Source organism: Sapajus apella, unplaced genomic scaffold (assembly GCF_009761245.1).
Source record: "Sapajus apella isolate SASKATOON/1434 unplaced genomic scaffold, GSC_monkey_1.0 scaffold113, whole genome shotgun sequence".
NCBI classification, from domain to species: Eukaryota; Metazoa; Chordata; class Mammalia; order Primates; family Cebidae; genus Sapajus; species Sapajus apella.
The window spans coordinates 5,091,504-5,106,369 of record NW_022437053.1 but is presented as its reverse complement, the minus strand read 5'-3'; the positions used below and the strand labels follow the sequence as shown (position 1 = coordinate 5,106,369).

The window sequence follows — 14,866 nt, the reverse complement described above, 5'->3', positions numbered from 1 at the left end:
GAGAACATCAGAATAAAAAGCTAATGCATATGGGGCTTAATACTTAGGTGATGGGCTGATAGGTGCAGAAAACCACCATGGCACGCGTTTACCTATGTAATAAACCTGTACTTCCTGTACATGTGTCCTGAAACTTTAAAAAAGAATAAATATATTGAAATATTAAAAACAATTGGAGTTTCAGAGAAGAGGAGCAAGAGATAAAGAGAAAAAGATATTTTAAGATGTAATGACAGAGAATTATCAATCTTGCAAAGATAAGTTTACAATTTCATGAAATTCAGTGAAAACACGGGATGAAATAAAGGAAACTCTGCCTAGACACACCATAATCATATTGCTAAAAACTAAATATGAGAGTAAATTCTTGAAAACAGTGAGAGAAGAGTGATACATGACATACAATGGATTGTGATTTGAATGACTGTAAATTTCTCATCAGAAATCCTGGAGGCAAGTAAATAGTGGAGCACCTTCTTTCAGCGCTAAAAAAAAATCTTTCAATCCAGAATTCTCTATCAGCAAAATAATCCTTCAGGAATAAAGGCAAAAAAGAGAGAGATTCTCAGATGAAGGAAATGACTAGAATTCATTTCCAACAGATTTGTTCTATTAGATGTGTTAATGGAATTTCTCCAGGGAAGAAAAATGATGCTACAAAGAAATTACATCTTTAGGGATGAAGAAAAACAGAACTGGTAAATAGTAGGTAAGTGTAAAAGTTAACTTTTTTCCCCCTTAAGTTCTTCAAAATGTGTTTGATGGTTGAAAGTATAAATTATAATATTGTCTGGTGGGAGTTTTAATGTGTATAGATATAATTTGATACCTATACCATAGTGGGAAATGGGAGAGGTAAAGTGATCTATATCATTTCAAGGCTTTAAATAGACTGTAGAGAAGTTACGTATGTATATTTTTAATCCATGGAGTAAGTACTAAAAATATAAAATATCATTAATTAAAATATACATAACATTTAAGATTTAATAATAAATATTGTTATTATTAAAATCCAACTGATGAAAATAAAATAATATTCAAGTAATCCAAAAGAAAGCAAGAAAATGAGCACAGAAATGAATTTAAAAAATGAGACAAACAAAATAAATGATAATTTTGTTGACCTGAATGCAACTATATTAATAATTATGTTAACTGCAACCATTCCCATTAAGAGGAAAATATTGAGAAAGCAGATAAGAGAGTAAGGCTCTGAGGTATGCTGCTCATAAGAGACATAGTGTTACCCTTGATCTTAACTGAAAGGCTAAGCAGTGATACGAGACACGCTTTTAAATTAAGCATAGAGATATGTTCAAAGTAAATGAATGGAAAAATACATAGAATGCACATAATAAGCATAAAAGGCCAAAGTGGCATGGAATAAACTTCAGCACACATAATGTAATTAGAGATAATGCAGGACATTTAATAATAAATGGGACAGATTATAAGGAAGACATAACAATCATATGTTGGTAATATACCTTGGTAATTTGGTAAATACTGAAGAGGTAATTGATTCACTAAAATAAAATAAAATAGATAATTCCACAATCATAGAAGTAGATTTTGTCACTCTTTAGAAATTGATAGAACACCTAGACTGAAAAAAAAACATCGGGAAAGCCATAGAAGCCTTGAATAACATTATCAACCCCCTTGACTGAATGGGCATTTGTAGAGCACTGTATCCAACAGCCACAGAATTCAGTCTTCTTGTGTGTGCATGGTCAGTTCACCAGCTTTGTAATATTACATCATAAGGATTACATACTCTGACCACAACAAATTTAAGTTAGAAATCAGTAGCAGTCTGGGAAAACCTCAATGTCTGGAAAGTCAGTAACACACTTCCAGTTAAATCATGAGTCAAAGATGAAATCACAAGGGAATAAGATAATATTACAAAGTAAAATGTTAATGAAAATATATCAAAAATTTTGAGTACAGTTGAAGTTAGCTTAGGGGAAACTTGTAGATGAAATACAACAGAAAATAAGAAATATCTAAAATCAGCTATCAAATGTTCTACTTTAAGAAGCTGGAATGGAAAGTAAAACTAAAATACATAGGAAGAAGAAACTAATAACAATAAGATCAGAATCAACAAAGTAGGAAACAGACAACACAGAAAAAAACCCACTAAGCCCAAAAGCTGGTTCTTTGAAAAGAAACAGTTGAACACATCACCAATATCATCAAGAAAAGAGAGGTGATCAACACAAACCCTACAGTAATTAAAAAAACAATGAGAATCTATTAAATTTATACTAACAAATTCAATGACCTACGTGAAATGCAATAGTTCCTTAAAAAATATAACTTACCAAACTGGACTCAAGTTTTAGTAGAAAACCTGAGTAGAATTATATCCGTATAGCAGCTGAATTAGTAATTAAAATTATTTATATAATGAAAAGTCCCAACACAAATGGCTTCTCTGTTTAATTTTCTTAAACATTGAGTAAGAAATACTACGAATCCTATAAAACTCTTTCAGAAAATAATGGAGGTGGGGGATAGTTCTCCACTTATTTTGCAGGTCTAGTATTACCCTGATATTAAGACAAGGGTATTATGTGAAAATAAATTTACAGACCAACACCTCCCACTCACATAGATCCAAGTATGATATCAAATCAAATGCTACAGTATGTAAAATAGTACAGTGTAACCAAGAAAAGTTTATTCTGGAAATCCAGGGTTGATTTAACATTCGAAAATCAGTATACTTTTCCATATTAGCCGAATGCAGGAGAAAAACCACATGATCCTTTCAATAGATGCAGCAAAAGCATTTGAGAGACAGCTGTGAATTCTCAAACTGATGAAAGGCGTTTTTGAAAACCCTAGAGCCAACCTTATACTTTATGGTAAAAAACCTCATTGTTTTTCCGTGAGACTGGCAGCGAGGCAGTTACCTTTTCCATTCAACAGTCAATGTACTCAAGGACCTAGTTCTTGTAATACAACCATATAAAGAAAGAAAGGGCAGAACAATGAAAATGAGAGAAGTAAAACTGTCCTTGTTTGCAGGCTATACGATTGTTGATGTGGAAAATCTGAGGTAGTCTACACAAAATCCGCTACTACCAGAACTAATGTATAAATTTAGCAAGGTTAGAAGATGCAAGATCAGTATCCAAAAAATCAATATATTACCACATGCTAACAGCACATAATTGGAAAATATTTAAGGGACAATTTCATTTACAGTGGAACCCCAAACCCTAAAAAACCTAGGCATAAATCTTAAAAAGTATACTCAAGGTTCCTATACCAAAAAATTACTGAGATATTTTGAAATTTTTGTAAAAGATCTAAAGATCTAGTGAAGAGATATCGTCTGTCCATACATAGATCAGAAGACTCATTATTGTTTAGTGTGCAGGTCTTCTCATATTGACTTACAGATTTAAGTGCAATTCTAATAAAAATTGACCTAGGTTTTTCTGCAGAGAATGACAAGCTAATTATACAATTTATATATATCTTCAGATGACTAAATTCAAATAACTAAAGCGTTTATTTTTAAAAAGGGACGACTTTTGGAGCACTTACCTGATTTCATGACTTGATGATACAGCTATGGAGTCAAGACTGTGCTAATGGCAAAAGATAGATATAGATGAATGGAACAGAATAGAGTCCAGAAATAGACTCTGTATATGTGTTATATTTAAATAGACAACTGATTTTAAACCATAGTGGCAAAGCAATTCGTTTAGGGAAGAAAACATTTTTTCAGCAAATGGTGCCAATCAGCGGGTGCCTGTATAAAAGCAGAAAGAATGCTAGAGTTGATTGGTATTTTCACTCCATTATCTGTTTAGTGCAGCGTCTTTACAGTGATGATCCCTTTCTTGTTGTTGTTTTTGGTGACTCTCTCTCTTTCCCCTCTTCCACTTAACAATTATCATTTTCTCTTCACTTCTTTGGGTTCAGTTAGTTGTTATTTTCTGAACTCACAAAGATGGATGCTTAGCTTTTGATTTTCATGCTTCATGTTTCCCACGGTGTACATTTAAGACGACAGATTTCCCTTTAGCTGCTTCCCTCAAGTTTTCATGTGCATTTTGATTGTATTTACATTTTTATTCATTCAAAATTAGATTTCCATTACTTTAAAAAAAAATTTAAAGTTTCTTTATTTTTCTTGATTAGCCAATTTCTATTTGATTGAATTGAGAGTTATTTAAAATTCTGTTTCCCCTTTCCTGGCAGCTGTCTACTCATTCTTTTAGTGTTTTTAGTAGTTTGATGTCATCTAGAGATGATGGCCTTCATTCTTAATTCATCTCGGGTCAATGTTAATTGTGTACTCTTACACTTTTCAACCCCCGATTTCTTTAAGCAAAATTCCTCTTCTATATTCAGTATCTATGAATTCTCATCTGTGTGGCTTTGGGATGTGGCTAAGTCTGTTTTGGTTGTCTCTCCTTTCATTCATGCTGCTTGTCATCTTGAGCCCTGGAGATCGACACTATAATCTCATCACTTCATCTTATTCTGCGGGATTCCTGAGGGCCTGCAGGCGGGATGCTTTCTTCCAGAAACTGCTGTGTCTGCTTCTGCTGGATGCCAGGCAATAATTTTAGTGCATTTCCAGGATCTTAGCTCAATGTGAGAAATCTTGGTGGAGCCTCCCGACTCACAGGTGTTCATACCTCCTCTGACTCCAGTGCTTGCTCAGCCTGGAGCTTCAAGGCACTTCCATCCTGTGGCATGCAAGTTCTGAAGCGCCTGCACAGCTGTAGGAGACATTTTCATGGGGAGACATTCCTTGGAAAGCCGTACCTTGTCGTGCTGATTTAGAATGTGCTAAAAAGTATGTCTTATCTAGGGTCCATTTGTTTGGCTGAAGAACGGACGCTTAGACATGGTTTATCATTTTGAAAGAAGTGGTAGCAATGATTCATTGTATTGGCTTATTTCAGTGGGACAAGGCTTTCAGGTCAGTGTGGAATCAGCATTTCTGTGACAGAGACTAATGATGTTGCATATCCTGATTGATACCACGCAGTCATCTCACTGTATAAACTGATGGAGGAGACAAGTAATGTGCGTAATCTTCAACTGCATGTCAACTTTGCATACTGTCAAATACACGCGGTCTACAGTGATAGACTGTAGGTGTATCTAACCTACACTGATAGATAGCTAGATAATTACTACTTTTGCCATTTTGTAAAAGAGTATATTTGTTTTTTCTTCATATTTTGACTTTTTAAAAAATTAGTTATTTTGAGCTGAGTTATTAGGTGCAATATTAAAGTGTTTTAAATATTTTACCTCATTTTGTCTTCTTACACTGCATATCTCAGACCATGATGTTTAGGATAATTATATGATACTAAATATGTAAATATAATTATCTGTAGGTACACATCAAGATGTGCATACCATACTCTGTGTGTGTGTGTCTGTGTGTGTGTGTGTCTGTGTCATATACACAGAGAGCCATCTCTATGTGGTATTTGGCAGAACAGTTTAATTTGGCTTAGACCTCTGATTTTTTCTTTCAACTGATGATATCAAGCAAAATAAAAGGTATAGCTACATTCAATATTTTTTCAGTTTTAAAGTTCATTTAATAAAATTTGGATTATGATAAATTATTCTTTAACAGTGGGTGATTTTACCCCCCAGGGAACACTTGTTCTTAATGGGGTGTGATTTTACCCCCCAGGGAACATTGGTTCTTAACCCCCCCCAGAGGACAGTGGCTGTGTGTCTGGAGACACGTTTGACTGTCTGCCACGTGGGTGGTGGTGAGGTGCCGCTGGCATCTGGTGGGGCCAGCCCAGGGGTGTTGCTCAGCATTGTAGAATGCACAGGCCAGCCTCACAGCAAAGAATGACCTGGCTCTAAGTTACCAGAGCGAGGGCAAGAAACCCTCCTCTAAAGATATTCTTCTTATGACTTAGTTGAAATAAAAGCAAACTTGGTGGAGAAATGTGACTGAAGACCCAACGTTTAGGCTCCATAGCTTTTAAATGAAGGTCAGCTAACAACTGTATATGTAGATTGAGGTTCTTAATTTAAACATGGACAAGCTGGCTGGGCATGGTGGCTCACACCTGTAATCCGAGCACTTTGGGAGGCTGAAGTAGGTGGATCACCTGAGGTCAGGAGTTCGAGACCAGCCTGGCCAACATGGGAAAACCCTGTTTCTACTAAAAATACAAAAATTAGCAGGCATGGTGGCGCACGCCTGTAGTCCCAGCTACTCAGGAGGCAAGACAATCAGTTGAACCCAGGAGGTGGAGGTTGTGGTGAGCCGAGATCACACCACTGTATTCCAGCTTAAGCAACAGAGCAAGACTGTTTCTAAATAAATAACTAAATAAATAAAATAAACACGGACAAGCTGATGTTTTCAATATTTGCAGTCTTTCAGCGTGATCGAATCACAGTGAAAAGGCCACAGCTGGAGAGGCGCTGGGTGCCTGAGCAGCCGTGTGTCTTGCCTTCCAGTGACCTCCCGTCATGGTCTCTCGGGCCTCTGGGCATCCCTGTGAGGGACGCTGGCAGCCTGGGCGGGAGGCCCCTGCACCTCATCTTCTCTCTCCTACTCTTTCTTGCCTTTCCCTGGGTACAGTTTCCTGAATCTACCTAGTATTGTCAAAATAGTTACATGCATCAGTTAAAGAGACTTTTCCTTCCATTCTTTGAAGATTATAAAAGCTACATTGAAAGCTTCTTTTAAAACTCTGTGATGTTTAACTTTAAAAAGAAGTTGGAAATGTGCCTTACTTGAAAGACCTGTATGGAGTAGTATATATGATTAAACAGTATCCCATACACAGGTCTCAAAGAGAGCCTTCCGTTCAGATTTAAATGTAACACGGACATTCGTGCTAATCAGTGAGGGATTTCTGCCACTGCTGGTGGACTTTTTCTCCACAAATCTTCACTGTGCATGTATGATAGTAAATTACTTATAGACTGTGTATTTGACTCGATCTTTTATAAGAAGTAGGAGTCTGGGTTGACCTTACGTTCACGTCTTTTCGTTTTTGAGACGTTTTTTTAGGTCTTACACGTATTTTCGGTTTTATGCTGATTCTCACCGCACATCCTCTCTTCTAGGCGTTGGCACATCTCCACTTAATAGAATACGTCGGAGAACAAACTGCCTTGCTAATAAAGGTAAAATAAATGCTCTAATGGAACGTACTCCAGCCGTTGTTCTTTGATTTTGTGAAAAAACAGTTCTGGTAAGAACAGGTCACATTAATTATGTAAAAAGGCACAGCAGGGAACCTGTTTTATCCTGTGCAGCCCACAGATGAAGGGAGGCTTTTCCCAAAGAATATATAATTACAGATTCCTGCAATTTTAGCCTTTAGTTAAAGCCTGTCTGAGAAGAAGCGTGGTGGACTCCGGCATCAGTTGATGAGTGCTGCAGGCATCCCAACCCCAGGGGTCTGCGGGGCCATCAGCTGAATGTGACCAGTGTGCGCAGCCACCAGACATGGATGAGGGTGGGGTCACTGCCTTTTCACCCGGGGGCTGGCAGGCCTGGGCACAGCTGGGCGTTGCCGGTAGAAACCCAGCGGAGTCTCCTTGTGTGGGTGTGGCCCTGGCTTGCACTCCTGTGTCTGCCTTGGTCTCGGGATGTTAGGTAAGAGGAAGGAGTAACACCCTCAGCCCCTCTGCGTCTCATGGCTGGTGGGATCTGACCCTGAGTGCCTGTGATGGAACACAGGGTCAGCTGCTATTGTCCTCCTTCCAGATGGTCCCGGAGGAGCAGCGCCTCACAGCCGCCATCGTCCTGGTGGTGTGGGTCTCAGCCCTGGCGTCATCCCTCATTGACAACATCCCCTTCACCGCTACCATGGTGAGTCACGTGCCTCCATGCTGAGGGCTCAACTTCAGCCTGGACATAGCCTGGGCTCAGCCTTCCTTCCTATGGCAGCAGAGGATGAAGCCTGCCTCTTTGCTGCACTCACAGGTGTAGAGGGAAAAATGTGGGCAGAGCCCAAGGCAGCTGGGCAGGGAGCACCGAGAGCCCAGATTGCAGGCTGGGAGCTAAGGCTTTGCAGCTGCTGTGGACAGCACGTCCCGTGGTGGCTGGTGGTCTCAGGATCAGCTCCACTGAGAGCTGCCACCCCTCCCAGAAAAGGCTGTTCTTTCTCCCTCCCCTCCCCTTCCTCCCTTTCCCTTCCCTTCGAAAATTGTGACACATCAAAACACAGAGACTTCCATCTTTATTCCCTGCAGTGTGGAAGCTATTCTAATCAGCCTGTGTGGCTCCTCGTGCTTGGTCTGGGCAGGGCCTTTCATTCTCTGTGTGGCCTTGAGCCCCAGCTAGGCCTGGAATTGCACATCGTAGACCTTTTGTTGGGCAGATGAGCCTGTTCTTGGTGTGGCTTCTGCCATCATCGATTGCTTGGCTCAGGGCAGGAACTGAGAACCCTGGTGTGGCAAAGTAAGGGTAGGCCCAGGGGCTTGCACAAAAGCCGCCGGGGTCCTGCCACAAACATGTGAAGTCCCCAGTGTGCAGGGGATGGGCTTGCCACATGCCTCAGAGTCGCAGACCCCACCTGTTAGCCCTTCCTGCTGGACCGCCTGCCACTCGAGACGCACCCTCATCTTCAGTGATGTGGTGCCACCTCCCGCACGGTGCTGGGCCCATGTGCCTTTGCCAGTGCTTTTCTTTGCCACTGGTAGCAGCAGTGTCTCTCAATTCCCTCCTTCCCTGTGCTGGGAGCCAACCTCACCAACCCACAGCCCTCTACGTTCCCTGGGTGGGAGCTGGTCCTTTCTCTGGATATGCCTTCCCTGTGGCAGCCTCTAGGTATGGTGGGCTGCCCTCTGGGTGGATGTAGGGTTCAGGCCCCCGATCGTGTGAGGCAGCCCATTCATAGCAAAACCTCATGTGTACAGTTTCCTCTCCCTGGCTTGGTCTCTGACGGATGCAGTGATAGAAATGACTCTTTGGGAGATGATCTGGGTTTCCTGCCTACAGAGGGGCTCCTTGACTGGGAGGACCTTTACAATGCACAGCTGTGGAGCCCTCTGAACCCAGGGTATGACTGGAAGAGCATGTGTGCAGCCACGGGTCTCATTTCAGGCCCGAGATCTTTGCAGTCATGCGTCCCTCTGCAGAGAGAAGGCAGTACCAGCTCCTCGCCTTCCTGAAAGCTTTGTGGCCTGGCCTGGCTCACATAGACCAACAGAGTTCAGGCGTCTGAGCTTCTCCTATACGAGGTCAGGCTTCTTGGACCACCTGAAGGGTCAGCTCTAACCAAACCCTTCGAGTATCTGGTCCTCTCTGCACCCACTTGGGAGCCCACTCAGTGTTCAGCTGGGGAACGGACAAGGAGACCAAAGAACATTCGTGGGAATGCATCAGGAGAGACAGGTGTGCCTGCCCGAGGCCACAGGTGCAGCGTGAACTCAGGGTGCCTTGCCAGGGCTCCTGCCACCCGGCCAGCAGAGCTCCCGCCTTCCCTGCATCCTCGCCAGCCTCCGTCAGATGTGAAAACATCCTGTTGGCCATGTCCACAGGACACTCTTCCCACACTGCAGGGGATTTTAACATGAGTAGAACCTTAACAAGGGTCAGAGAGGGGGCACGTGCACTTGCCTCCTCCAGTGACTGAATGCAGGCCACCACGTAGGTGGGGAGAGCTGTGGGCGCCTGGGCCGTGCAGGGCATTCAGCAGCCTCCGGCCGGTATTCCAGGGAAGCGAGTCTCGAGACAAAACAGAACCACCCTTTCTCTGCTGGCGCCTTCTCTCCAAGCGTGTCTTCAGCTTGGGGTTGTTTCTGCTGCATTTGCGTTGTTAGCCGTGTGCTGAGAGCAGCAGGTGAACTCTGCTCACGTTTGTTCAGAATATTTCTCTTCCTATTTCTTCTCTTGGTGCGGAGATGTTTAAGCAGCATTTCCATACAGGAAAGGCCCTTTCACACCCACCGCCCCTCCATCCTTCCTCTTGCCCTCCGCTAGGCCAGCGGCCTCTGCAGGTGGCGTTCCTAGGACTCTGTTGCAGGGCCCTGAAGACCGTGTTGGAACCACTGAGAAACAGCATAATGACTGAGAATTCCCTAGCAGTCTTTCTCCACTTAAACCTTCACTTTCCAACCTCATCTGCTTGAACAGGAAGAATTCTCAGGCAGCTTTCAAGTTAAAAGGTTATTACCCTTGTCCTGAATGTTGAATTCAAAGACTGGTAACTTATGCAGGCAAATCTGTGGGTTTCCTTTACCTGACTTGTTGGCACTCATCATTACCTGTGCTGGCACTCGGCCTCTGTGCGGAAGGCAGGTTCTCAGGCATCTCCTTTCCCAGCTTTCTCTGCAGCCTCACCCCATCCCATAGCCCTGCGGGAGGTATCAGGGCAGACATCCTGGCTGTGACACCCGGCACAGGAGAGCGCTCTCTCAGAGGGGATGAAAGTCAAAGCATTTCACTTGCGCTTTAGCTTTAAACATTTTTTAAACTTGATCTCATTTTTGTTTTAACTCCTCCTATCCTGAAACATCCAGGAATGGAATTATATGGAGGATCGAACCCAGCCCGGCAGATTGCAATTAGGTTTCATAACATGAGCTGTTGGCACGATTAGCAGCTCAGGTTCTGCAGGAGGTGGGTGTGGGCTTGAGTCCCAACTCTGCCATCGTGTGAGCTCATGAAGCGCTGGAGTTAAAGAAACAGAAATGGGAGGAGCAAAGCTGCCACTTTCCCCCATGTGCTGGGTGCTGAGCCTGGGACTGGCGGGCTGTGTGGGTGCACAACAGGTGCCCTCTGGGTGGTGTGAGCAGCCTCAGAGGGACACTGCTGGGTCCAGAAGTCAGGGTCTTCCACCTGCCGTGGCCCACAGTCCGGCCGCTACACCCCACAAAATCCAGCTGGCACATTTAGGGGACCAGTAGTGTGAGAGAAGATTATTTGCCGTGTCCCACAGACACAATACGACAAATGATAAATTATGAGAACATTCAGAGATTTAAGCACAGCACAAAATATAGTTTCTGGAACTAAAACCTGTAGTGTGTTCAACAAAAAATACTGAATAATGAATTGAAGAAGAGCGAAGTGTCAGGCCTGAGTTGCTGTGCTCACAGCCAAGTGAGAACGTACGTGCAGGTACAGAACAAAAGCACAGAGAGGCGGAGGCGTGAAAAATGATGAGGGGTTTGGAGGCGTGGCTCCAGGGACACGGCGTGGCCACGACAGCAGTTCCAGAATGGGGAGAAGGGTTGCATTGCATCGAAAACACAGCCCTTTGCCCTGAAATGAGGCTTGGGCACCGGGAGCTTCAAACGGGGCAGGGTCTCAGATGCTCAGACCCCTGAGTCAGAGCCTGCATTGGGACAGGGTGCCGGGTGACCCACTCCACACATTGGCATTGGAGATCTAGGCCAGGCCTGTCGGCTGGGCTTGTGCCTACCAGCTATAAGTAGCTCTTGGCTGCTTCACTGCCATCCATCTCAGATCTGACTCCTGGTGAGGGTGCAGCCTTCCCCACGCTTACCTGAGGCACTTGTACGCCCTGCCCCGGGCATCCACCAAGAACTGCTTCGGGGTGGTTGCTGTGTCCCACACAGCCAGAAGCTGACCACAGCAGCCCTCACCCATGCCCCCGGGGCTCTGCCCTCCTCCAGCGCTGCTGTGTGCGTGCCACATGCCTGGGCCACCTCTGCCGCCGCCCAGGTAGTGGCAGCCTCAGGGGCCTCTCCTTCCTGACCTGTCAGGTCGGCCCTGCCAGCCTCCCGCTGATGGTTAGTGCTTCCTGGGCCAGAGGTCAGGCAGCAAGGACCATGTGCCCTCCGGCGGTCACACAGCGATAAAGGAGCTTCAGGTGTATTTCTAGATGAATTATGATATGCTGGTATCTGAATTTAAGTATGCATTTAAAAGAATGTTGGGATGCCTTTGTTTAAGAATGTCGATATAGGCTACATCCTTGGGAACTATTCTAAACTGGAATTGCAGATTTGACATATGAACTTAAAATGTCTGAGGAGGCTGGGCGAGGTGGCTCACGCCTGTAATCCTAGCACTCTGGGAGGCCAAGGCGGGTGGATCACCTGTGGTCAGGAGTTCAAAACCAGCCTGGCCAACATGGTGAAACCCCATCTCTACTAAAATACACACAATAAATTAGCAGAGGTTGCAATGAGCCAAGATTGCACCACCTCACTCCAGCCTGGGCAAAAGAGTGAAACTCCATGTCAAAAAAAATGTCTGAGGAGGTCTACATTATTTTTTCAAAGTTCTTTGGCACTAGGTGGGCAGTGCATCCCCCATTCAGGCGCCGTGTGCTGTGCCTGCCTCTTGTGAACCGTCAGGCCTCCGGCGCTGCCCTCCTTCAGGGCTGACGACCTTGCTTCATGTCTGTGAGGACATAGAGCAACCTCGTGGGCACTTCCCCAGCAGTGACACTGTGGCCACCCAGCGCCTCCTGCCTGCCTTCCGGGTATGTGTGGGCGGATGTCTGGCTCCCAGTGAAGGCCGGTCCCTTCGCCCGGGACCAGATGCCACTGTCCCCCCTTCATCATGTATTCTTCACTCTCTGCTGATCATTCGTGGGAGGATCCGCATCTGCTGCCACGTCTCCAGGCCTTCCTGCTGCTCCCCTACTTCCTCTGTTTCCCGTAACCAGACGCTTTGAAAGGGAGCCTGTCTTCCACCCTCTACTGATTGTAACCTTCTTCTCTTTTTCTTGGCTTTACTGCAATTGAGCTTTTCTTCCATAATCCATGGAAATAGTTCTCTGCAAGGTCACTAAGGAACAGTACCTGTCCTCGAGAGAGATTCCTTGGAACCTGGCCGGTCAGCGACATGACATGGAGGCCACCCCTCAGAACTTTCCCCACTTGGCCCCCGGTACTTCTCCTCCCCATGCAGGGCCCTCCTCCTCGCCTCCTTCCATGGCCCTATCCATCTTCCAGGCCCTGAACCCTGCACTTAGTTCTCACCTTCCCTTTCCAGGCTCACGGCTGCACGGGTCTCGTCTGAGCATGTACTCCAAGTGCCATCCACAGAGACCTCTCCTGGGCTGCTCCCCAGAGCCGAGCTTTGGGTATCTGGCTGCCTCTCCGCCTGTCTCCTGGGGCATCGCAGGTGTCACAGACTTACCGTGTCCCAAGCTGAAACCCTGATCCCACCCTTCCCCACTCTTCCTCACCGTTGTAAATCACGACTCCATTCTCTCAGTTGCTCAAGCCCCTGAGGCTGAGAGCCAGCTGACCCCTCGCTTTCTTGGACACCCCATGGTCAGCTTCCCCGCAAAGATTTTGAATCTGATCCATTCTTGGCATCTACACCCCTTCCCCTGAAGCCCCAGCAAGGACCGCGTCCCCTCCTGGTGTCACACAGTGGAAGAGGAGCTTCAGATGCACTGTTCCCAGAGTATTCCAAGTTGTTCCTTTTGTTTCCACTCTTGCCTGCCCCGGGAGCCTGTGCTCCACGGAGGCTTCCTGCCACAGCCCAAAGTCTTGGCAGTGGCCTGCACATCTCACAGGCCTGGATGCTGCTTCCTTCCTGAGCTCACTTCTCATTGCTCTTCTCTTAGCTGACTTCACTGCAGCCATAGTGGCCTCCTTGGATTTCAACCTAGCAAGCCTGCTACTGAGTATATACCCAAAGGAGATGGAACAGCACAGTGAAGGGCATGCAAATGCACGTGTCTTTTTGGTAATTCTACCAAAAAGACACGTGCATTTGCATGCCCTTCACTGTGCTGTTCACAGTAGCAAAGACATGGAATCAGCCTAGATGCCCATCAATAGTGGATTGAATAAAACAAACGTGGTACATAAACACCATGGAATACCACACAGCCATAAAAACAATGAGGTTGTGTTCCTTGCAGCAACATGGACGGAGCTGGTGGTCATAGTCCTAAGCGAATTAATGTGGAAACAGAAAACCAAATACTGCATGATCTCACTTGTAAGTGGGAGCTAAATATTGGGTACATATGGACACAAAGAAGGGAATAATAAACGATGGAGTTTTCTTTTTTCTTTTTTCTTTTTTTTTTTTTTGAGATGGAGTTTCGCTCTTGTTACCCAGGCTGGAGTGCAATGGCGCGATCTCGGCTCACCGCAACCTCCGCCTAACGATGGAGTTTTCAAAAGGGAGGAGACAGGGATGGGGACAAGGGTTGGAAAACTACCGAGCACGTACTATGCTCACTGCGTGGGTGACAGGAACATTTGAAGTCCAAATCCCAGCATCACACGATATACCCATGTAACTAACCTGCACTTGTGCCCCTGACTCTAAAATAAATACATAATAAAGGCTTTTGCAGTTTCTGTGCTTTCTGTCTGAGATTCTTTTTACACAGGTCATTAGAGCTTGGTCTTGCTCCTTCATCTTTTATTGAGTTTTGCAGAATTGCCCCTTCCCAGTGCTAAAGCAACAAGCTCACCCTCCTTGTCTCCCTTTTTGCCTTATTTTTCCCCATAACACTTAATACCACCAAGCATATTGTGCATTTTACTTATGCGTAATTCTTTTGAGCTGCTCGGTTGTTCAATGTTTGCTTTGAAATCAAATTATACATTCATACAATTTAAAGTGCTAAATCAGCCTGGGATTCTTGTTTAAAAAATAGCACCTTTCTAACTTTCATCACATTTCTTTAACTCACAGAAAACCTTTTTTATCCTTTGCCAATTATTTTATTTTTGTTTCCTGAGTGCTGCTCCCTGCGCTGCAAGTGGTCTTGCCTTCTTTTTCTCAAGCCCTGGGGACTTTCTGTTGGTCTCATGTTTGTAAAGGCAACGGCTCCCTTCAGTTTCTTTCTTCCTGTGAGAATGTTGGTATAGACTACATCCAAATTTCAGCAGGAGCACTGGCCTGCAGCTTTCTTTTCTTGTAGTGGGTTTGCCTGAC

At 44.8% G+C, this 14,866-nt stretch overlaps 1 protein-coding gene across 1 annotated transcript in view; it reads left to right on the top strand.

Moving 5' to 3' along the window:
* The window catches only part of OCA2 (OCA2 melanosomal transmembrane protein), a 224,809-nt gene that overhangs the window by 160,204 nt on the left and 49,739 nt on the right, over positions 1-14,866 (top strand). Inside the window, exons 20-21 of the mRNA XM_032259976.1 lie at positions 7,099-7,158; positions 7,745-7,849. Of these exons, the coding sequence (XP_032115867.1) occupies positions 7,099-7,158; positions 7,745-7,849 (165 nt within the window). The remainder of the gene's footprint in view (positions 1-7,098; positions 7,159-7,744; positions 7,850-14,866) is intronic.